Source organism: Gopherus evgoodei, chromosome 1 (genome assembly GCF_007399415.2).
Source record: "Gopherus evgoodei ecotype Sinaloan lineage chromosome 1, rGopEvg1_v1.p, whole genome shotgun sequence".
Classification (NCBI taxonomy): domain Eukaryota; kingdom Metazoa; phylum Chordata; order Testudines; family Testudinidae; genus Gopherus; species Gopherus evgoodei.
In genome coordinates, this window is record NC_044322.1 from 111,619,092 (window position 1) to 111,643,759 (window position 24,668).

At 46.0% G+C, this 24,668-nt stretch overlaps 2 protein-coding genes across 2 annotated transcripts in view; both read left to right on the plus strand.

Moving 5' to 3' along the window:
• CDC16 (cell division cycle 16) overlaps positions 1 to 5,842 on the plus strand; it is a 77,550-nt gene extending 71,708 nt beyond the window's left edge. The window contains 1 exon segment of the mRNA XM_030569187.1: positions 3,136 to 5,842. Coding sequence (XP_030425047.1) covers positions 3,136 to 3,401 — 266 coding nt within the window. The 3' untranslated portion in view covers positions 3,402 to 5,842.
• An 18,445-nt stretch (positions 5,843 to 24,287) lies between these two features.
• The window catches only part of UPF3A (UPF3A regulator of nonsense mediated mRNA decay), a 54,382-nt gene continuing 54,001 nt past the window's right edge, over positions 24,288 to 24,668 (plus strand). Inside the window, exon 1 of the mRNA XM_030546090.1 lies at positions 24,288 to 24,479. Within this exon, the coding sequence (XP_030401950.1) occupies positions 24,288 to 24,479 (192 nt within the window). The remainder of the gene's footprint in view (positions 24,480 to 24,668) is intronic.

A 24,668-nucleotide genomic window follows, 5' to 3' on the forward strand; every position in this document is an offset into this window, starting at 1 on the left:
CCAGTTGCACACATACACAATGGGATCTGACTGCCTGGGAAGGAGTACTGCAAAAAAGTATCTGGTGGTTATAGTGGCTCACAAACTAAATATGAGGTGACAGTGTTGCAAAAAAAGCAATCATACTGGGATGTTTTAGCAGGAGTGTTGTAAGCAAGTCACAAACAGTAATTCTTCCTGTCTGCTCAGCACTGATAAGGCCCCAACTAGAATACTGTGTCCAGTTCTGGGTGCCCCACTTTGGGAAAGATGTGGATAAATTGGAGAAAGTCCAGAGGAGAGCAACAAAAATGATTAAAGGTCTAGAAAACATGACCAACAAGGAAGGATTGAAAAATATGGGTTTCTTTAGTCTGGAGAAGAGAAGACTGAGAGAGGACATGAGTCTTCAAGTAAATAAAAGGTTGTTATAATGAGGAGGGTGATAAATTGTTCTCCTTACCCACTGAGGACAGGACAAGAAGTAGTGGGCTTAAATTGCAACATGAGAGATTTAGGTTAGACCTTAGGAAAAACTTAAGAACATAAGAATGGCCATACTGGGTCAGACCAAAGGTTCCATCAGCCCAGTATCCTGTCTACTGACAGTGGCCAATGCAGGTGCCCCAGAGGGAGTGAACCTAACAGGTAATGATCAAGTGATCTCTCTCCTGTCATCCATCTCCACTGTCTGACAAACAGAGGCTAGGGACACCATTCCTTACCCATCCTGGCTAATAGCTATTAATAGACTTAACCTCCATAGTTATAGTCCTAGGCTTCACACCTCCTCAGGCAAGGAGTTCCACAGGTTGACTGTGCTATGTGAAGAAGAACTTCCTTTTATTTGTTTAAAACCTGCTGCCCATTAATTTCATTTGGTGGCCCCTAGTTCTTATATTATGGGAACAAGTAAATAACTTTTCCTTATTCGCTTTCCACACCATTCATGATTTTATATACCTCTATCATATCCCCGCTTAGTCTCCTCTTTTCCAAGCTGAAAAGTCCTAGCCTTTTTAATCTCTCCTCATATGGGACCAGTTCCAAACCCCTAATCATTTTAGTTGCCCTTCTCTGAACCTTTTCTAATGCCAGTATGTCTTTTCTGACATGAGGAGACCATATCTGTGCACAGTATTCAAGATGTGGGCGTACCATGGATTTATATAAGGGCAATAAGATATTCTCCATCTTATTCTCTATCCCCTTTTTAATGATTCTTAACATCCTGTTTGCTTTTTTGACTGCCGCTGTACACTGCATGGATGTCTTAAGAGAACTATCCATGATGACTCCAAGATCTTTTTCCTGATTAGTTGTAGCTAAATTAGACCTGATCATATTGTATGTATAGTTGGGGTTATTTTTCCCAATTGCATTACTTTACATTTATCTACATTAAATTTTATTTGCCATTTTGTTGCCCAATCACTTAGTTTTGTGAGATCTTTTTGAAGTTCTTCACAGTCTGCTTTGGTCTTAACTGTCTTGAGCAGTTTAGTATCGTCTGCAAACTTTGCCACCTCACTGTTTACTTCCTAACTTTAAGTGTAGTTAAGCACTGGAACAAATTACCTCAGGAGATTGTCTAGTCCATTCTTAAAAATTACAGATATTGCACAAACATCTGTCAGGGATGGTCTAGATAATACTTTGTCCTGCCTCTGTGCAGAGGACTGAACTATATGACCAATATAGGTTTCTTCAATTCCTACGTTTCTGTGATTCTGATTCGTAGAAGAAATGTGTTTAAAGGTGGAATATGGAGAAGATAGAGACTGCTTTAAACTTGAGGTCTTCGTGATTGGAGATACAGAGGGGGGTAAGGAGAGAAGACTGGAAAATGTGTTCAGACTGCTTGCTGCTTACTGGGAACGGACCATCTCTAAAGGATGAAGAGAGAGTTCAGTTTCTCTGCTCATTTAATCCTTGGACACTTCAGTCTTTCAGTAGGACTGTCAGTAATAATGGGTTTTTTTAATGTTCTGTCCACTAAGAACAGGACTGAGGCTACCCACTCATTTCACCAAGCAACTTTTAGGTGGTAATTTTTTCCTCATTACTGACCAGGAATCTATTTGAACTGATGATCACAGCACATCAGCTTTCTAGCCACTGTCAAGTGTTTTTTGTAAGTATCAAGACAGAGGAGAATTCTTGATTGAAAATTACAAAAGTGTAATTGTGTGAAGATAGGAAAGGATTAAAAAAAAACGAAAAATACATGTCTTTTTATTAGCAAAACAGTGACTGTTTCTTTAAATAAAAATTGCTTGTCACAGTTTAAAGATGGGGGGGTGATCAATATTTAAGAGCAATATTATCTGTAGGAGTTGCTCACAAATGATACATCAGATAAATTTATGTAGGGAATCTCTGGCTAACACATCCTTGTGGTAGTGAATGAATATCACACTTGTCCCCTATAGAAGCAGTAGGGATGCATACCCCCCCGCCCGCCCCCCAAAAAAACAACAAAAAACAATGCTTTAAAAATAGGAAGATGGTCCCATATGAGGTAATGAAGCCCCCCATGCTGCCAAAGTTTGAGATATTTATGCAGTATGGAAGCAATTTTTATCACACAGCTTCCTAGTTGTACATATTTTTCTGTTTCACTGGAGTTGTTCATTTCTCCATGGTGAATAATAGAGTTAGTACACCGTGAAGCATGTTAATGAGACTGAAGCCAATTAGGAAGTAATGTCTGTGTTGTCATTCCAACAAATTGGTTTGGCAGTGTGAAAAGCAATTGAAAATACATTTCCTCTAAATGTTAGGGCTTATTGCACATATAGTCAGTTGATATATTCTGATGTACTATACAGTTATTTGACTAAAGGCTACAATTGAGCTATATATGGTTAAAACTGACTTAAGCGACTGGACAGGAAATAGTTTAACAGAAAGAGGTCAGCTTGTAAAAGTGAAGCTGAATTGTACTCAATATATTGAGATACCGTGGGTCTTTTTAAGACAGGAGATTGCCTACTACCGGTTCTAGTGCACAAAGCATAAAGCTTATAGACTTTCTTTTCAGTGGTCTGTGGGTGTATAAGTGGAGTGATTATTTGCTGGTAAACTAAGTATTTTATGAGACGTGAAATCTTGGGGATGTTCATTTGAACAGTAACTAATAACATTTCTTTTTAGGAACAGAAATTAAGGACAAATTAAGATGTTATGACTTTGATGTGCACACTATGAAGACATTAAAGAACATTATTTCACCTCCCTGGGATTTCAGGGAATTTGATATAGAAAGACAAACTCTGGATGAAAGTGGTATTGTGACACTGGAAACATCAAATCAAAGGAAAACTGCAGATACTACTCGTCCATTAGAAGAAACCTTTGAGATTGAAATGAATGAAAGTGATATGATGTTAGAAACATCCATGTCAGACCATAGTTCATGACTAACACTGGTACAGATCTCATTTTGTAAAAGTGTAAAACATTTTGATTTAGCTTTTTTGTTGCTGTGTCATGCATTCAGGAATTTGCTATTTTTATACAAATCCCAACTACTTCTTTATGCTTAACACCAGAGAAGTAATGTCTGCCTTAAGAATGTTAAAAAATATTCATTACCAACAGACTATTTCCAATTTTATCATTTCTACAAAATAATCTTACATAATGGAGTAAAAGGTGAAATTCTTATGTTATGTTTTTAAAACTGGTTACTGTACCCTGTGACTGCTCTTAAGACTGTGAAACTTTGAAAATATGTCCTGAAAATGAAGTAATGTACGATATTCATCAAATTGAGTAGCCAAGGGCTACTGTAGTATGATTGTGGCTTCTAAATTTTCAACCTATCTCTGAGGAACACTCAAAAATAACTAGGGTTTTGTTGCTAACATAATATTTTATTCTTTTAAAACAGGAATAATTTGAACAGTATCCATTATTTTGTTCAGCCTGTACATGCATTTGTGGAGAGCAATTTTTATCAGCTGAATCTAATTTGATATATATTAAATTGATGTCAAAGCTTTTTAAGCATGGGTAATGGATATTATGGGTTTTGTTTTGTCCTATTTTTTATAATTGTTTAATCTTGTCATCTGTACTGTACTACTGGAAGATAAGTGTAAGCAAAACTGCTTTGGGAAAGCTGATCAGGCAACAAATGTGAATGGCACAAATATTCAGAATATCATAAATATTTTAATATATACATCTGATACAGTTTTTGGAAATCAGTGACATTCTGAGCTATTATTTTCAAAAGTTAGCTTGATTATAAGCAAAGCAGAATGTGCTGATTATAAGGCTGTAGAAATTCTCTTTACATTTCACTTGGTTATTTTGTCAAGGTAAAGAACTAAATAGTGTGTGTACAGTACTTTAAAAATTTCTAAGTCTGTGGTATTTTATTTTTGAATCCACTCTGTGCATCACTATTTACAATTAACAACCTTGTGTTTTATGAACAGAAATGATTTCTCCATCCAATAAACTAAGTAGGGCCATTCTGTGCTCCTGCTTAAAATGGATACTAACCATGTTTTGTATAAATGTCTCCCCTCTCTTCTTCCTTATCCTTACTTGCCATAAAATTTGTGCATATTTGGGGGGGAAGGGGAGGGTTAAGTTTAAGTAGTTTAATTCAGGATAGCCTTTAATTTTAGCTTATCTGTGTTTTGTTAATTAAGTTCAGCAACCCTGGCTAAATTTTAACAGTTTTTTGTGTTTGATAATGTATAGAAGTGAAAATCCGCATGAAGAGAAGAAGAAAAATAGTGTAGCAGTCCAGATGTTTTGAGTACTTCAAAGCTCAGGAACCAGCAAATATGTTACATGTTCTTTTTCCTCAGATAGAAAGGTGATTAATTCGCTTTTTAGTCATCAGAATCAAGTAACAGGCTTAAAATATCATTTGATATCAATTATAAATCTGGTTAACAAGCCACCTTAAACATTATGTTGGAATAAAGTCAATCATTTCTGACAGTGCTTTTAGGGGGAAAAAACAATAAAACTACCTGACATATCATATGTTTCGTAGTTATCAAAGTAAGATGTGGGGGAAAAAAAAGAACACTGGAAGACTATTATTAGTGCTGTTAGTTAAATGCTATATATTACTTGATCTTTCCATAGCACTTTGAAAAGTTGAGGATATTGATACTTACCTCCTTGGTAAAGAGCTTTAAGATCTATAGATGAAAAACACTCATCACATATGGTAGATATTTTTACATCTCTGTGCAATAGATAAGCATTTTCCTTTGGTTTTTGGACCTTTTCTCTGTGGGGAGCTTTAGGTTTTTCTCCCCTTTCCCTTATGCTCTTGCTTCTGAAGAGAAATAATTTTTATTTATTTAAAAACTAAACCTTGAGCGACGCAGTTTTCCCTCATGCTGGTTTTTTTTTTTTTTGGGTGTGTCCTCACTGCAAAATGAAAGGGTGAATGTAGAATGATAGGCATACCCATGCTAGCTTTTTTAGCTAGCGCTGGTAACAATAGATTGGTGAAGATGATCTGGCACAAACTTGATGTGGCACAGAGTATCGCCAATAACTGTAACTGGGGAAAACTCCCTCTCTCAACAAGGACTGAATCTGGTTGGTCCAGCTGAACAAAGGATGTGGGATGGGAATCCTCTGCATCTGATACCCTCTGAAACTCCTTCTAGGGCATCTTCCTCTGAGTAGGATGCTCATATCCTTAGTGCCCTCTACTGGCAGTTAAAGGAAGTTACAGATTGTTCTTGTTTGGATTGCGGGTGCTATGAATCCTAGCTGTCATGAGGGAAGAATTCCAGAAGTTCGCCTGAAGTTGGGCTAGGAAATTGGCCTAAAAATGTGTTGAAGTGGGGTACCCAGTGGTAAAAAAGAAAACAAAAGAGCCCCTGTTCAGTGGGCATTGGACATGGAAACCACACAGCAGGGGCACCGTATAGAAGAAGAAAAGGTCAAACACCAGGAGAGCCTGTTGCAGGAAGGGTTACTAGCTCCTATTTCTTTGGTATGTAGGAACTGTGTAACACCTCATCAGTTCAGACAGACAGGAAGCTCCTGTTGGTTGGGCATTCTTAAGAAGGGCCCTACGGTCTGGATCTTGCTTTCACTCAATGCGCACATTGCCTCAGACTAGTCAGAATCTTTTCATCTTCGAGATGTGCTACAAAGCCTATCTATTCTACTAAACTCTTGAGGAGGAAGGGTATTTTGCCGGGGGAAGGCTGGGTGGGGTGAGGAAAGAAAGATGGGAATTTTGTATGTAGTTAATTTTGTTCCGCTGAATGGGTGAGGAGGTGAAAAGTCTTGTGAAGGTTTTTAATGTACATGTGCCTAGGGCAATGGATAGGCACATCATATAGAGATCTTTTTTAAAAAAAATACATTTTTGAGCTTTTTCTTAGGGGGAATTCTTAAGTCAGAAAGGGAGAGTTCATAATCTCATGTTCACATACATACTTTTAAAAGTGTTTTGTAAAGGAGGCAGTTGAATGTTCAGTTCCTCTCCTATTTTAACACAACTGTCAGCTGAGCTACTGCTCTCCTCCAGCTGCAGGCTGATGTTTTTTTCTCAACTGGTTTTTTGTTTGGTTTTGGTTTTTTGCCTTCCCTTCAAAATAGCAAGAGCATTTTATATCAAAGCAGCAGAGGCTGCCTTCTCAATAAGAATCTGGGGGACCTGGCTCTGCCAGAAAAGCTGTTACTGCTGTCATCAACTGTCAATTTGTCTGTATAGAAATAGAGGTTGGAAATACTTGGTAAAAGTAGGAATCTTATTTTTGTGCAATAAATTAATCATTTTAGAATATGTTATCATAGGTGACTTCTTTATCCCATGTATTGCACTTTGGATGCTATATATCTTGGTGTGTTTTTTAACCAAGTTGGTAATCATTGCTGAAGTATAAATTGTGCAAAGTAAAGCCACATTCCAAAAATAGTTAAAATTAATAAATCATTTGTAAGGATTTTTTTTTTAAAAAATTGAAATACAGTTGCTCTAAAGATTCGAACCTGGCTCCTACTAAGGTGTTTATTTTTTTAAGGAAAAAATAAACATCACCATCTATACGCACCATCAGTCATTCACAATCCCCATTAGCCTTCCCCCCCACACACTCTTCTCCAGTACACACTCACACTGCTCACCTCTCATGATTAGACACATTTTCTCCCTTATTCAGACACATACCCAGCCACTGTCCCCTAATCCTCTCCCCCGCACCCTAGCATGCATAAGCAATCAGTGTTTTGCTTTTCTGGGTAAAGAAGACATAAGTGATAAACTTACAGGGATATTATTTTTCTGTTGCTTGCAAGAAACTGAAAAACAACATTCAAAGGTAAGGTTGATATTTTGGGATGATTACTTGGTAGTCCTGGAAGAAGACACATTTTAATTTGAGAGAGAGAGAGAGTGTGTGTGTGAGTGAGAGAGAGAGAGAGAAAAAAAACGTTCCTGTTAACAGCTTTGAGATGAAAAGTGTATAGACCGCATTCTACTGTCAGCCCACCAATCATATGCCCAGTACTGCTTTCTTCATCATCCTCCGCTTTGGTGCTAGCTCCACCTTTTGCATGGAACCAGCAGCTAGGAAGCTAACCATGCTTCCTCTGCTGCTGCATTCCCAGCATAGATCCTGATCATGATCTCCAAGAGCTCCTCTCACCCTCAGTACTGCACCACCTTGGTTTTCAGAATATTCCACTTCAGCAGAATCTGAAGTGGGGCCTTGAGTCTCACTATCGAGAGTCCAGGGCTCCCTCCAGGTCCCGTTCTCCTACTTACAAATGGAGATCTTTGAGAAGAATAGAGCCAGGGATTGGGACTTTCGGGCCAGGCATAACTGGGGCCCGGTATCATTCCAGCTTTGTTGCTGACCATACTGGATGGCCTGGGGGATGCTCCAGCACCCAGATCAACATTGCCACTCTCTCTCAAGAGCTGAATCTGTAGGAGAGAGCCTTTGGCTGCTGGTACTGAGAGGCCTGTGATAGTTGGTACCAATCAACCTGTCGACTCTATTACTGGACTTCCCTCCCATGTCAGCGTGTCATAAACAGCTAGTTAAGGGATAGTGTCTGTTTTACCTGTAAAGGGTTAACAAACAGGGAACCAAACACCTGACCAGGGGACCAATCAGGAGACAAGATACTTTCAAATCTCGGTGGAGGGAAACCTTTGTGTTTTTTTGGGTTTTGCTTTGTTCTCTCTGGGTCCTGGAAGGGACTAGACGTGCAACCAGGTTTCTTGCCAATCTCCCTGCTACAGCCTCTTATATATTCAGAATAGTGAGTATTTAGTAAAGAAAGTGGTTATAGTCTTTTGATTGTTTTCTGTATTTGCAAATGTGTAGTTTGCTGGAAGTATTTTAAATTGTATTTCTGCTGGAGGAGGCTTTTTCTCCAGTTTCTATAAGCTGACAGACCCTGTAACTTTTACCATCTAAATTGCACAGATAACTTTTACTCTCTTTCTTTCTTTTTATTAAAAGTTTTGCTTTTAAGACCTGTCTGATTTTTCCCCTTGTTGAGGCTCAAGGGAATTGAGTCTGTACTTAACAGGGAAGGGGAAGGGAGGGGAAAAGGGGGAATCCCTTTGTTTTAGATTCACAGAGCTTGAATCTGTTTTGCCTCTGGGTGAGGGAGAAAGGGGAGGGGGAGGGAAGGGACATTCCTCCCTGTTTTAAGATTCAAGGAGTTTGAATCACGGTAGTCTTCCAGGGTAACCCAGGGAGGGAAATCCTAGGAGAGGCACGTGTCATAATATAATTCCCAATTCTGGACCTTAGCATCCAAAATATGGGTATTAGCATGAATTCCCCTAAGCTTAATTACCAGCTTAGATCTGATAGGCTGCCACCAATCAGGACTTAGAGTAGAGCGCCTGATCAACTCTAGTCTCCCCCAAAAAGCTTCCCTGAGTCTCACAACAAAGGGGAATAAACCATTTCCTTCCTCCCCAGCTCCTTCCCGCCCTGGAAACACTAGGAGATCACCTGATTCAACTCCGTGAATCTAACACAAAGAGGAACTTTACCATTCCCTCCCTCAGGCAATACAGACTCAAGCTTCTTTGAGCCTTAACTAGGAGAAAACACTCAAACAGGTCTTAAAGCAAAGCTTTTAATAAAGAAAGAAAAAAGTAACAGGTTTATCTCTGCACTTTAGATGGTAAAAAGTTACAGGGTCTTTCAACTTATAAATAAATAAAGAAACTTTCTTCAGCAGAAACACAATTTAAGCTACTTCCAGCAAGTACACATATGCAAATGAAAAAGAAAACAAATTAAAAGACTATGACCGCCTTTTCTACTTACAATTCTGAACAGATAAGAGACTGTAGCAGGGAGATTGGCAGAAACCTGGGTTACACCTCTAGCCCGGTCCAGGACTCAGAGAGAACAAACCCAAACCCACAAACAAAGGCTTCCCTCCAACGAGATTTTAAACTTCTTGTCTCCTGATTGGTCCTCTGGTCAGGTGTTTGGGGTCCCTGTTTGTTAACCCTTTACAGGTAAGAGAGACATTAACCCTTAAATATCTGTTTATGACAGCACTGGTGAGGGAAAGAGTTTACTTTCCTTGTGTTAAGATCCAGGGGGTTTGGGTCTTTGGGGTCCCCAGGAAAGGTTTTGGGGGGACCAGAGTGTATCAGGCACTGGAATTCCTGATTGGTGGCAGCTTATCAGATCTAAGCAGGTAATTAAGCTTAGAGGAATTCATGCTGGTACCCCAACTTTTGGACTCTAAGGTTCAGATTGGGGAAAGATACTATGACACAGCGCAATAGTCATTCCCGATACTGCAGGACTAACCTTGGAAAGTTTCTCCCTTGCCTTCCCTTAATGCATCATCTTAATCACCAGATAAGACACTAGTACCAGAGGCATCCTCTCTGGTACCAGATAATTTTAGGGTATACCAAGAGTTCCTCAGGAGATTGGCTGCTTTTGTTCATATATACAAGTAGAGCTAGTGGAGGAAAATACCCATAAACTGATGTTTTGCACTTGGCTACAGCAGGAAATAACTCTTCCCATAAATGAGGCCCTCATGCAGCCTACCTATGGCAAGCCCCTTCCTCCATTCCCCCTGTGGGCAAATGAACAGAATGTTTGAGAAGTATTTATTTGCATGCTACGCTGGGCTCACTAGTAGTGGCCATGGTGAATGAGAAGAGTAGTCAAGACTGGGCAACAGCCACCCCCAAGGAAAAAGATCCAAAAAAAACCTTGGTGTCTGGGAGAAAGATTAATTCTGTGGTGAGTTTACAGCTCTGCGTTGCCTAAATGTGGTTATAATAACAGGAAGGCAATCTCTCAATTTGCAAATAAATTGCTGGAAAGGACTAGGGAGCAGTTTCGGTCCTTTATTGTGGAAGGTTATCTAGTCATCAATCAGCTCGGCAGGCTTCCTTGGATGTGGCAGCTTATGCTGCTGCAGGTATGGCTACAGAAGTGGCTATGTACCATTCATCCTGCAAAATGCCCAATTGTAACAACATGGGAAATTCTGCAATGACAGCAAGTTGCCATGGTGACATTGATGTAAATGTTAATGAAGATAAGGGGAACTAAGAAAATAGCCTGTGAAAAGCAGGGCACCCGCAACATTTATGGGATGTGGAAATCCAGATAAGCGAAGTGGGCAGTTTGCAGTATTGGTTGGGATATTTTGTGGCATATTTTCACAATCATCATCAGTTAACACCTCTTCGAGAATCTTGCAGCTTTACTGGTTACCCTGGGCCAACCAGTCATGTCAGCTTCTTACAGCCTTCTAAAGCCTGATATGGCTAAGCTGAAATTTGACAGACCTCAGGCCTGTAGGCCTTACCTTTATAGTCTTCTCTTACTTATATACATAACACACACCAATAATATATGCTTATCAATCCGATACCCCTATCCTACATATTCCCACCCTTGTACCTACAGTTTAAATCTCTTAATCCCCCATTGATTACTTATGAATTAACCACAATATATAACGATTAAATTATTAAATAAGGTGATTAGGTTGTAATGTTTATCCATATGGGTTATAGGTGTGTGTAACACAGAATAAAATGGGCTCCCCAGCATGAATAGGGAAGGAGAATCCATCAGGAAATCCTCCACAGATGACCATCTGTTGAGAGATCTACTGACTCTATGGTGCCATAGGGGTGTCAGTATGAAAACATTGATGCTGTGGCTTCTCTGATTGGCTCAGACTTGCTATTGAAGTCAGAAGGAGGCATAGGAAGTTCTCCGAGCAACTAGGTGAATGCCTGGCTGGCTGCTACACTGGATTCTGCCTTTTTGCCTGATTCCTGAGCCCTGCCTTATCCATGGTACCTGTTTCTTCTTCGAGTGTTCATGTCAATTCCAATCAGGTGTGTGTGTGTGCATGTGCACGCATGGCAGCTGGAAGATTTTTCCCCTAGCAGTATCCGTCGGGTATGTCCAGGCACCCATAGAGCCCTACCGACCCGCCGCCCCTTCAGTTCCTTCTTACCACCAGTGGCCGATAGCTGGAAGTTCCCCTTGCTCTTGTCATGACAAATGCATTTAGCAGTCTGTATATAGTTATTCATTAATTTTTATAGTTAGTGTTAAGTAGTTAGTAGGTACTTAAGATTAGTTCTTAAGTTTCCTTTGGCATGGTTTCCCCTCCAGTGATATCCCAGCGCTGGGGCATGCCACTGTCTCCAGGCTTCAAAGCCTGTGAAGTCTGCAGCAAGTGTATGCCCAGAAGCAATCCTCACACTTCATGTTTGAAGTGTTTGGGAGAGAGCTATCCAAAGAATTGCTGTAGGATCTGCAGGGGAGGTTGCCCCAGGACATTAAAAGATAGGAATCAGCGCCTGAAGAGCCCACTAATGGAAGCTGCACTCTGCCCCCATCCGACCTCAGACTGGCAGACCCTGCACCGAATATCTCCTCCTCAGTACAAAGTGCCCAGGCATGATCAGCATGGGGATTGGTGCCAAGTAAAGATAAAGACTCTGCTCTGTCCTGGCTCCACTCACGGTTCACATGCCACAGGCAGGCACCGGTCGCAATCGGTGGTGCCGCAGAAGAGGAGGAGACCGGAGAGGGGTCGTTCTCCCCTGGATAGGCCCAAGAAGCTGGCCATCGTGAGACCCGAGTTGGGCCACACTAATTCAGTCCCACTGCCAGTGACAGTCGCGTTGACTCCTGCCCTTGTGGAAGAAAGAGCAGTCGAGTCTGGTCCCTTCTTGCTTGCCAAGGCTGAGCCGAGAGCTATGCCTCCCATCAACCCCAGAGGTGTTTGCAGCAGCCCAGGACCTGCTTCATCTCATGGGACCATTCTCCTTGCCTAGATGGGATATGTTGCTGTCACTAGTTGCTCCCCTGGCACCATCAAGGAGCCAAAAGCCCAAAATGATGTCCTGCCAGTCTCCATCCCCAGTGCACTGATCCCCAGCACCAGAACAGAGTTATCAGCCTCGTCAGTCCCTGAGCCCTCGGCGCGGACTGCCAGCACTACGAAGTACCGCTCCTCTGTGGTCCTCCTTTTCGGAGACCATGGCCCATGTAGTGGCAGCCCCTGACACAGTGGCCCTTTTGGACTCCCTGGGCCTTTCACCAAGGCTAAGGGCGGAGCCAAGGGTTGCATTCCAGGGCCACGGCGGTGGCCAAGGTCACTTTTGTACCTCCTCCAGGACTGTTGGCATCGGCAAGATCGGGGGTAGCTCCATCACTCCCTGATGCCACCATCCCAACCCCTGCCGCACTAGCGCCGTCTATACTGGCCCCAACGGTATCAGCACTGACGGCCTCAGCCCTGACAACCCCTGCACTCATGTATACAGTCCCAGCACAGAGGGGCATGGCACCGTTGGTGTCAGCAGCATCCCAGGAACCCCAAGCACCGCGGGACCCTTTGGGTGCGGAGGAAATAGAGCAGCCACTCATTACAGAGGTCTCTTCCTCTCTAGATGAGGCGCTGGCAGGCACCTCAGTAGCCCTGGCCCTGGAGGACAATAGGGTCATGCAGCAAATGCTGAGGAGGGTTGCCCAGGGTCTGGGCATTCAGGCAGAGGAGGTAGTGGAGGACACAGATCCAACAGGTGGATATCCTCGCCTCCTCCGGACCTGCACATATTGTCCTCAACCTCATAAAGACCATTGCTGACACCACAAAAACCTTGTGGCAGACCCCAGCTTTGTTGCCCCCTACAGCTAATCACAATGAAAGATGCTATTTTGTGCCATCCAGGGGGTACAAGCACTTATATACCCATCCTCCACCAGATTCCCTGATAATGGATGCTGCTAACCAACATGAGTGCCAGAGCTACCAAGGTCCCTCCCCAAAGAATCAGGAGGCGAAACTACTCTACCTTTTTGGGAGAAAGATCTATTCCACCAGCAGCTTGCAGTTCCACATTTCCAATCAGCAGGCCATTGTCAGCAGGTACTGCTATAATACATGCGGGGCAATGGCGAAATTTGCAGAGCTGCTGCCACAGGACTCGCGCTGAACTTTTGGCCTTGGTGGAGGAGGGCAAGCTGATTTCCCAAGCTTCACTACAGGCCACAATGGACGGAGCTGATGTGGCAACTTGGGTTATGGCGATAGTGATAGCCGTGAGAAGGTCTGTTCAGGACCTCCCCTTTCAGGGTTTGGCTCTCTTCTCTAAAAAGACAGATGAAAGGCTACATACCCTAAAGGACTCGAGAGCCACCCTCAAGTCGCTGGACCTCCATATTCCTGACATGCAGCGGAAGCCTTTTAGGCTGCAAGCTCCTCTGCGGTTCTAACAGCTGCAGAACTGGCAGGACAGTTCAATGGAGGAGAAACAGGAGCTTCAGGAAGAGGCTGCACCCATCCTCAGGCCAGGGCTCTGGCTAGCCCAAGCCTTCATCCATCCAGAAGCAGGCCTTTTGAAGGTGAGAACGAGGCTGGCGCACTAGCACATGGACTGGATCCAACCCGCCTTACCTTCTGGTCCCAACTATCCCATTTCCTCCCTGCATGGTCCCGCATCACATCTGACCGATGGGTGCTCCACACCGGTAGAAAGGGGATACTCACTACAATTCTCAGCCCTCCTGCCCCTACACCACGCTTCCCTGTCCCTCTTCAGGGACCCTTCTCACAAGCAACTCCTCATACAGGAGGTGCACTCACTCCTGTCGCTGGTAGCAAAGGAAGAGGTTCCTCAAGAGCTGAAGGGCAAGAGCTTCTATTCCCAGTATTTCCTAACATCGAAAGCCAAAGGCAGGCTCAGGCCAATCCTAGACCTGTGCAAGCTCAACAAGTTCATGAAGAAACTCAAGTTCCACATGGGCTCTTTGGCCTCCATCATCCCTTCCTTGGATCCAGGGGACTGGTGTGCTGCTCTCAACTTGAAGGACATGTACTTTCATATAGCGATTACACCGTCCCACAGAAAGTACCTCAGGTTTGTGGTGAGCAACAACCACTACCAGTTCACAGTCCTCCCATCTGGTCTGTCAGCGGTGCCTGGTGTGTTCACCAAGTGCATAGCAGTTGTGGCCACATTCCTACACAAGTGGCAGATACAAGTGTTCCCATTCCTCGATGATTGGCTGATCCAGGGCTCAAGTGAAGGCACAAGTTGACTTCATAAGAACAATGTTTGACCAACTGGTCTTCTCCTAAACATGGGGAAATCGACTCTGTCCCCTGTTCAGCGGATAGAGTTCATAGGGGTGGTGCTGGACATAACACAGTCGAGGGCATACCTCCTGGCAACGAGGTTTTGGGCCCTGGGCGACATCATTCGAAGTCTCAGGCAGTTCCTCACCACCACAGCAAGGAATTGCCTGAAACTTCTAGGACACATGGCCGCTTGCACCTATATGGTACAACACGCCAGGCTCAGACTCTGGCCTCTCCAGTCGTGGCTAGCTTTAGTGTATCAGACGGTTTGGAACAGTTTGGACAGGGCCATAGAACCATAGAATATCAGGATTGGAAGGGACCTCAGGAGGTCATCTAGTCCAACCCTCTGCTCAAAGCAGGACCAATCCCCAGACAGATTTTTGCCTCAGATCCCTAAATGGCCCCCATGACTCTGCCTCGTCCAGTCCTCAACTCCCTCCACTGGTGGCTCGACCCACAGGTAGTGTGTGCAGGGGTCCTCTTCACCGGTCCTCAGCCATCCCTCTCGCTAATGTGTCAGCAGTGCCTCGTGTGTCAGCCTTGTGCTGGGGAGCCTATCTGGGAGACCTCAGAACACAAGGCCTTTGGTCTCAGGCAGAACTCGCTTTCCACATCAGTGTCAGAGAGCTGAGAGCAGTGTGCCTGGCATGCCAGACTTTCGGAGCCCTCTTACAGACAGATGTGTATCAGTTATGACAGACAACATCACGGCGATGTTATATATCAACAAATAGGGGTGCACACTCTTCTCCCCCGTGCCAGGAAGCGCTCAGGCTGTCGAACTGTTGTGTAGAACATTCAATACACCTACCAGCATCTTACCTCCTTGCAGTACAGAACGAGTTGGTGGACTATCTCAGCAGATCATTCCGTGGCCACAAATGGTCCCCACACCCAGATACTGCAAACTACATCTTCCAACGGTGGGGCTATCCCCAAATAGATCTCTTCATTACACAACGCAACAGGAAGTGCCAGTGGTTTTGCTCCTTCCTGAATCACAGCCTGGGCTCCATTGTGGACACGTACCTTCTCCCATGGGAAACCCACGTCCTATACATGTTTCCGCATATCCCTCTTGTTCACAAGATGCTCCTCAAGATACAGCAGGAACAAACTTCAGTGATATTGTTAGCTCCAGCTTGGTCCTGCCAATACTGGTACACATCGCTCCTGGAAATTTCCATGGAAGCCCCAGTCACCTTACTGCTCTTCCTGGACTTAATAACTCATGATCATGGCCGTCTCCAGCACCCAAACCTCGAGTTGTTGCACCTCACAGCATGGAAGCTCCATGGCTGAACCCAATGGAGCTCTCTTGTTCGGACCTGGTCAGACAAGTCCTCCTTGGCAGTAGGAAACCCTCCACCAGGTTGACTTCCTACCTTGCCAAGTGGAAGAGATTTTCAATTTGGTTGGCGCAGCATCATCATTCCCAATGTTGACCTTGATACTTATACTGGACTACCTTCTCCAGCTCAAGCAGCAGAGACTGTCCATGTCATCAATAAGGGTTCACTTGGCTGCCGTCTCTGCCTTCCATCCAGGCATAGAGGGCCGGTCGCTTTTTGCCAACCCTACAGTCAGCCATTTCCTGAAAGGTCTCGACAACTGGTCCTGACCTGGGACCTCAATCTGGTCCTTTCCAAATTGATAGGTCCATCCTTTAAACCACTGGCTACTTGTTCTCTGCTCTACCTCTCATACAAAGTGCGTTTCTGGTAGCAATAACCTCAGCCGGGAGAGTGTCTGAGTTCAAGGCCCTAACATCATAGCCCTCTTACAACATGTTCTATAAGGACAAGGTTCAGCTCAGGCCACATCCAGCTTTCCTACCGAAGGTTGCCTCTCAATTTCACATCAACCAGGACATCTTCCTCCTGGTGTTCTATCCTAAGCCCCACACAAGCAGCAGGGAGTAGAGGCTTCACTTGCTGGACGTCCTCAGAGCACTAGCCTTTTACACTGAAAGGACAAAACCGTTCTGGAAGTCCATTCAACTGTTTGTGGCTGGCAGACAGGATGAAAGGTCTTCCAGTCACCTCCCAGTGAATTTCGTCATGGATCACATCCTGCATCTGAGTTCTATAACCTGGCGGAGATGCCGGTCCCACCTGCTCACAGCGCACTCCACCAGGGCAAAGGCTTCTTCAATGGCCTTCTGGGTGTGTTCCCAGCCAGGAAATATGCAGAATTGTGACATGATCCTCAGCACATGCCTTCACATCACATTATGCTATCACCCAGCAGGCCAGAGACGATGCAGCCTTTGGTAGAGCAGCGCTTCCATCAGTGGACATTTGAACTCCGATCCCGTCTCTGGAATTTAGGCTTGGGAGTCACCTGATTGGAATTTACATAAACAAGCTCTCGAAGAAGAAAAATGGTTACTCGCCTTCTCATAACTGTTGTTCTTCGAGATGTGTTGTTCATGTCCATTCCAATACTCACCCACCCAGGGCCGGTGCAAGGATATTTCGCGTCCTAGGCGAAACTTCCACCTTACGCGCCCCCTCCCCACCCTGAGGCGCCCCCTCCTGCGGCAGCTTCCCCCCTCCGCCCTGAGACACTCCCCCTTGCGGCAGCTCCCCATCCTCCACCCTGAGATACCCCTGCTGCCCCAGCTCACCCCTGCTCCGTGAACGAGCACCCCAAGCACGCCATCACTGCTTCACTTCTCCCACCTCCCAGGCTTGCGGCACCCAAGTTGATTGGCCCTCAAGCCTGGGAGGCAGGAGAAGTGAAGCAGCTCACTCCTGCCCTGCCTCCTCCCCGAGTATGCTGTGGCTACTTCACTTCTCCTGCCTTCCAGGCTTGCGGCGCCAATCAGCTTAGGCGCCACAAGCCTGGGAGGCGGGAGAAGTGAAGCAGCCACGACGAGCTCGGGGAGGAGGCGGGACAGGGGTGAGCTGGGGCGGGGAGTTCCCCTGCATGCTGCCCCCCCTTACTTGCTGCAGGTGGCCCTCCTCATGCTCCCCTGCCCCAGCTCCCTCCGCCTAAATGCTGGCGGCGACCAGGGCAGCTGAAGATCCAGCCGGTGCTGAAGAAAATGGCGCCCCCCAAATCCCAGTGCCCTAGGTGACCGCCTAGGTCACCTAAATGGTTGCACCGGCCCTGCACCCACCTACCCGTCTGTCGAAGTAGCCGGCAAGAAGGAACTGAGGGGGTGGCGAGTCAGTAGGGCCCTATATTTAGGGCCTTGAAGGCGCCACTCCAGGGGGTGCCCAGACCAACCTGATGGATACTGCTAGGGGAAAAATCTTTCGGCTGCCATGCACACATGCGCGCATGCACCTGATTGGAGCTCCAACTTGAGGTGGAGGGTCTCCCTTTTAATCAGGAGAAACTCTTCTCCACAAAAACCAATGATGTTCTTCACTCGATGAAGGACTCTTGGGCCGCTCTACACACTTTAGGCATATATATGCCACCAAACAAATGATGTCGGTATCAACCATACCAAAAGGGCAGAGACACCTCTGTCCACCAACCACAACAATGGCACTTTGACCAGAACAGAAATAAGCAATGTTCACTGAGATGTAGGGCTCCTCAAACTCAGTCCCTGTCTTCACATCCATCTACCACCAAGCCACAGTTTTGAAGTCTTGGTCGAGGGTCTGAATGACCTTTCCCACAATACAGTGCTGTTAAATACTCCTATCCAATCTTTTGGCCACTGCCTGTGTTCATTCTACCACACCTGGGAAGCAATAACAGACCAATGGGTACTGGAGATTATAAGATTGGGTTACGCCATCCTTTTCCTCTCCCTTCCCCCTAACCTATCCCCTTTCCTGCCCCTCTTCAGGGACCCTTCTCATGAGCACCTTTTACAACAGGAAGTGAACCATCTTCTACAACTGGGTGCCATGAAGCAAGTTCTAACTCAATACAAGGGGAAGGGCTTTTACTTCCATTGTTTTCTCACCAAAAAGAAAAATGGTGGGTGGAGACCCATCTTATACCTTCAGAAGCTCAACAAATTTGTGCAGAATCACAGATTCAAAATGGTCACACTGGTCACATTTATCACAGCCGTAGACAAGGGGGACTGGGTTTCAGCCCTTGACCTCCAAGATGCCTATTTTTATATTACCGTACACCGTCTCTCAGACAATTTCTAAGATTCATGGTGGGTCTCAATCACTGTCACTACAAAGTACTACCTTTTGGCCTTTCCACTGCCCCTTGAGTTTTTTCGAAAACCCTCGCAGTAGTGGTGGCCCACTTACGAAGAAAAGGAGTGATGATCTTCCTGTACCTAGACAACTGTCTACTGAAAGCTACAACTCAGGAAGAAATGACACACATGGTGCAGACCACCATCACGCTGTTCTAGTCACTGGGATTGTGAATAAACATACAGAAATCTACACTGACCCAGTTCAGCAACTGGAATTCATCAGGCCTACCTCGATTCCACACAAGCCAGAGCACTGTTACCCAATCACAGGTTCAGAACAATAATCAACCTCATTTCAACAGTCACCAGCAGCCCTCAAACGTCTGCCAGGACCTGCCTACAATTATTAGGTCATACTGCAGCTACGATGTTCGTTGTGAGACACACAAGATTGCATATGCGTTGCCTACAGGGCTGGCTGAGCACAGTGTACACTCCTAGCAAACACAGTCTAAACAAAAGGGAGACAGTACCCCCAAAAGTCATTGGATCACTACAGTGAAACCAGAAAACATCTGCACAGGGATCCCCTTCCAACAGGATCCACCATCACTAATAATCATGAGCAATGTGTCATTGATAGACTGCGGCATTCACTTGGACCAGCACACCATACAAGGCAAGTTGTCAGCAACGGAAACTCGGCTTCACATCAGTCTCCTGGAGCTCCGAGTGGTATGGAATGCGTACAGGCAATAAGTCCTGGTCAGACGAAATGAATCAATCATCATACTGACAAATAACATGCATGTATGTTCTATATCAATTGCCAAGGAGGAGCTCGCTCCTATTCACTCTGCACCGAGGCCATGAAATTTTTGAACTGGTGCATTCACCCCAACATGAATGGGAAATACAAGACAGTGTCTTCCAATCAATATTCCAGGAACGGGGCTTTCCATCTGTGGACCTTTTGCATCAGCAACAAACCACAAGTGCCCACTTTTCTCCTCCAGGGCGGGCCTAGCACCCCAGTCCCCAGGGTGATGCCTTCCTTGTCATATGGGACACAGCACTCATGTACACATTCCCACTGATACCTCTAATCCTGACAAGACCCGTAATATACTGATCATTCCAATGTGGCCCAGGCAGACTTGGTTCCCTTACCTGATGCGCTTGGCAGTGTGTGCCTCACGAGCTCTCCCCTTGAGAGCGGACCTCCTCTTACAGAACAAAGGACGGACTCTCCACCCAGACCACTCGGTCTTACGCATGGTAGAATGGGATATTCTCTCCAGTTCTGTTCCCTCCCTCTTCAGGGAGCCCTCTCACGTGCAACTTCTCATACAGGAGATGCAAATGCTCCTAGAAACTTGAGCAGTAAAGCAGGTTCCTCAGTAGCTCAAGGGCAAGGGGTTTTATTCCTGGTATTTCCTAATCCCAAAAGCCCAGGGTGGGTTCAGACTTATTTTAGACCAGCGAAACCTCAACAGATTCATGAAGAAGCTGAAGTTCCGCATGGTCTCCCTGGCTTCCATCATCCCTTCCCTGGATTCACCCTCGACTTGAAGGACACGTACTTTCATGTTTCCATACTCCCGTCCCACAGATGGTTTCTCCAGTTTGTGGTCAACACCATCCATTATCAGTTTATGGTATATCACAGTTTCAAAAGGGCGTCCAGCCCATCAGATGTTTTAATCCGACCCTCAAGCTCCTGCGAGGGTGCAGGGTGAGGGGCTTGCCCTGCTCCAGCCGGGGAGCAGAGTCGGGGACTTGTCCTGCTCCATGAGGCTTCCAGAAGCAGCAGCATATTCCCCCTCCAGGTTCTATGCAGAGATGTGTGCTGCCCTGTCTGCAGGTGCTGCCCCTGCAGTGCCAGTTGGCCATAGTTCCCCTGCTCCCAGCAGCAGGAGTTTGGGTGTGTGTGGTAGGGGCTCAAGGCTGGTGATTGGGGTGTGGGGCAGTGCTTACCTGGGAGGGAGCTCCCCGGAAGGGTGATAGGAACTCCCCTCTCTCAGCTCCTAGCTCTATGTGTTGCCTCCACCCGCCGGCACCACCCCAACAGCTCCCATTGGCCATGGTTCCCAGCCAAGGAGGGCTGCAGAACTGGGGCTTGGGGCAGAATTGAGGCAGCACATGGAGGTAGGAGCTGAGGATGCTGCTTTCTATGAACTAGTTAGGAAGCCTGTCCCACCCCCACCAACCCCCCACCCCAGCAGCAGTGGTGCCCCCTGGGCTGCAACTCCCCCCACCCGAGTCCCACGGCATCCCCCGCGCCAGGCTGCACTTCCCCTCCCCAGCACTCATGGCAACCCCCTGGGCTGCGCCACACCAAGCACCCATGGCACTTCCTCAGGCTGTGCCCGGCCCCCAGCACCTGTGGTCCCCTCCAGCACTCACAGCACCTGTTTTAGTCAGGGGGTATACAGTACAAGTCATGGGCAGGTCACAGGTCATGAATTTTTGTTTACTGCCCATGACCTGTCTATGACTTTTACTAAAAATACCCGTGACTAAAACATAGCCTTAATTATAATACAAGTACACTTACCTGTGCATTTAACTGTGGTGTTCACACAGATTTCTGGTTTCATTGTGTAAAGGAACTAAGCTATCAAGTCCTATACAAAAATACGTATTAGAGGTGCTTTTAACACCTAATATGTTAATGATATCTCTCCCTAGATTTCACTACTTTTGTACCAAATTACTCATGGGAGAAGGCGGGGGGGGGGGAATGAAAGAAAGCAAGGTGATCCCATTTGAGCCTCTTTTCTCCGTACTGGCTGGTATATTCAAATCTATTGTCAGAGATGACTCATTTAGGTAATTTTCACTTAATGTCTATGAAAACTGGAGAAGGTCTCACAATATGGTTAAAATCCCATCCTATTATAAATTCTGAATCACAAACTATTTTAAGATGGAGTGAAGGTTGAGAGTACGTCATCAGTAACTTAAGGGTTAAAAAACATTACAAGTATATTGTACTTATCCCAAAACCAAACATTACAAACCCAGGAAATTCAGAGTTAAGGTTACACTTCAACCTTAACATTGGTTGAAACATGGTGTCATGAACAGATAGTTAAGGGTTAATGTCTCTTTTACCTGTAAAGGGTTAACAAGCTCAGTGAACCTGGCTGACACCTGACCAAAGGACCAATCGGGGGACAAGAAACTTTCAAATCTTGGCGGAGGGAAGTCTTTGTTTGTGCTGTTTGTGTTTTCTTTGTTCGCTCTTGGGGCTAAGAGGGACCAGACGTGCAACCAGCTTTCTCCAATCTTTCTGAAACAGTCTCTCATGTTCAAAATAGTAAGTACTAGCTAGAAGGTGGATTAGTCTTTTGTTTGTTTTCTTTATTTGCAAATGTGTATTTTGCTGGAAGGATATTTTACCTCTGTTTGCTGTAACTTGTAACTTAGGCTAGGTGGAAGGGAGTCCCTCTAGTCTATGTATAGCTGAAGACCCTGTAAACATTTTCCATCCTGGTTTTACAGAGAGAATTTTTACTTTTTCTTTCTTTAATTAAAAGCTTTCTTTTTTTAAGAACCTGATTGATTTTTTTCCTTGTTTAAGACCCAAGGGGATTGGGTCTGAACTCACCAGGGAGTGGATCGGGGGGAAGGTTAATTCCTCTCTGTTTTAAGATTCAAGGAGTTTGGATCACAGTGATCTCTCAGGGAAAGTCTGGAAGGGGGAAAGGAGGGGGAATGGTTTATTTCTCTTTGTTTTAAGACCCAAGGGGTTTGGGTCTTGGTTCCCCCAGGAAAGGGTTTGGGGGACAGAAAGTGTACCAAAACACTATATTTTTGGTTGGTGGCAGCGCTATCAGATCTAAGCTAGGAATTAAGCTTAGAAGGGTACATGCAGGTCCCCACTTTCTGGACGCTAAATTTCAAAATGGGAATAATACCTTGACACATGGTAAATATGTTATAGCATGGTACAGTTCAGTTAAGGCACCAAAAAACCTTAACTCAGCCCTGTGTGATGCCATGCAATAACCATATGATTATGATTAAAGGAGTTTATTATTTGTGGTCCCAGATTAAATTAAACTAATTGTAGATGACTTTTCCCACATATTTGCCCTCCTGATGTCACTACAAGCCAGAGTTGAGGTTGTCTGGATGCTTGTCTCCTAAATCACATCCTCCTTTTATGTAACAAGGTCTATAACCTGTGTGGCAAAAGCCACATATCAGGAATGTCTCTTTGGATGAGGTGGTTCCTTATGTTTGAAAACCATTTAAAAATAAATTGTTAGTGCTCAATAAATTCTTTCTTTTCTTCACAGTTCCTTCATGTGACTGCCACGGCAGGAGTTTAAACCAAACGTGCAACCCAAACGTGTAGATCACATTTACACAGTTGCCAACTTTCACCCAAAAAATAAGCACCATGACTTTCACAATAAACCAGTCAAGCTAATCCCATTTCAAAACAAGCCAATCCCTAGGAACCCCAACACTACATGACTAGATCTCCCCCGGTGTGTAGTCTTAGACTGTGGTGGACCCACTGCACACCCCTGACTCCCTCCCCCACCCTTGCCTCTGCTTGCCAGGAGCTGATTAAAAAAAAACAAAAACCCCAACAAGCGTCAAGCCACAAGCCAAAAACTAGCCAACAACTCACAAGCCAATTAAGCCAAAAAACAAGCCCAATTTCTGCGGGTTTTTTGTTTTTGGGGGCAGGTTTGGCATGTCTGATTCACTGAAAGCTCTCTCACCAACCAAGCCCAATGCCCTCCTCCACCCTGACAGGGAAAGCAACAAAGAGTCCTGTGGCACCTTATAGACTAACAGACGTACTGGAGCATCAGCTTTCATGGGTGAATACCCACTTTGTCCGATGCACTAAAGCTCATGCTCCAATACCTCTGCTAGTCTATCAGGTGCCACAGGACTCTTTGTTGCTTTTATAGATCCAGACAAACACGGCTACCTCTCTGATACTCTTCAGACAGTGAGACTTCTGTCAGTCATGCATGATACAATTTTAAAGGTGTTTTTTATTTTTGGTCATCCCTCAGGGGCGATGCAGTTTTGAATTCTAACCATTACATGGAAACGAGACAACCAGGCCAGGGATCGGGAAATGACTGCACTGCTTTCTCATAGAGCTATTCATACATGAACTATTACAATGTCAGGAAAACGGGTGCTCTGACTGTGAGGATTTCTCCAGCCAGGGGCTCGCTGGGCAAGGCGGGGGAGAGATCTCGCAAGGCGTCGGGTAAAGACAAAGGCGCAGGGCAAAGATGCAAATTGAGCCTCTAGCCCCTTCGCAGCCCGGCTCTGCAGCAGCGCTTCGGCTCAGGCCCGGCCGGTGCACACGGGGGAAGCGCGGCCCCGGGTGCTGCAAAGAGCCCGGGCAGGGCGGGGGAAGCCTGGGACTGCAGCCACCGCCCCCCGCCCAGGGATCGGCGCCGCTCCGCCCTTCGCGCTAGTTGCCCCCCACCTTTGCCGTCGGGGCTGAAATCTCGCGAGATTCTGAACGGCACCTGTGGGGGGGGCGGGTCTCGCGAGGTGTCGCGGCGGCGGCGGTTGCATGAGGTCGGAGCGGGAGGCCGGGCCGGGGCTGGCGCGCGGGGGCGGCCGGGAGCAGCGGCCCATGGAGACCTCGTTCCGGCGGGAGTCACCGCGCCGGGACCCCGAGACCCCCCCGCCGCCCCCGGGCCCGCCGCCGCCTCACCCGGCCCTGGGCAGGCAGCGGGAGGAGAAGAGAGCGGCGCTGAGCAAGGTGCGCGGCCGGCGCGTCAGCACCAGGGACAGCGCGCGGCGGGCGGGGGTTTGCCTGAGGGAGGGACGTGACAGGGGCGGGAGGTTTGCCTGGGGGTTTGCCGGGGGGGGGATTTGCCTAGGAGCGGGGGGATGCGCGGGGGGATGGGAAGGGAGCGTTTGCCTGAGGGAGGGACGTGGGGAGGGGCGG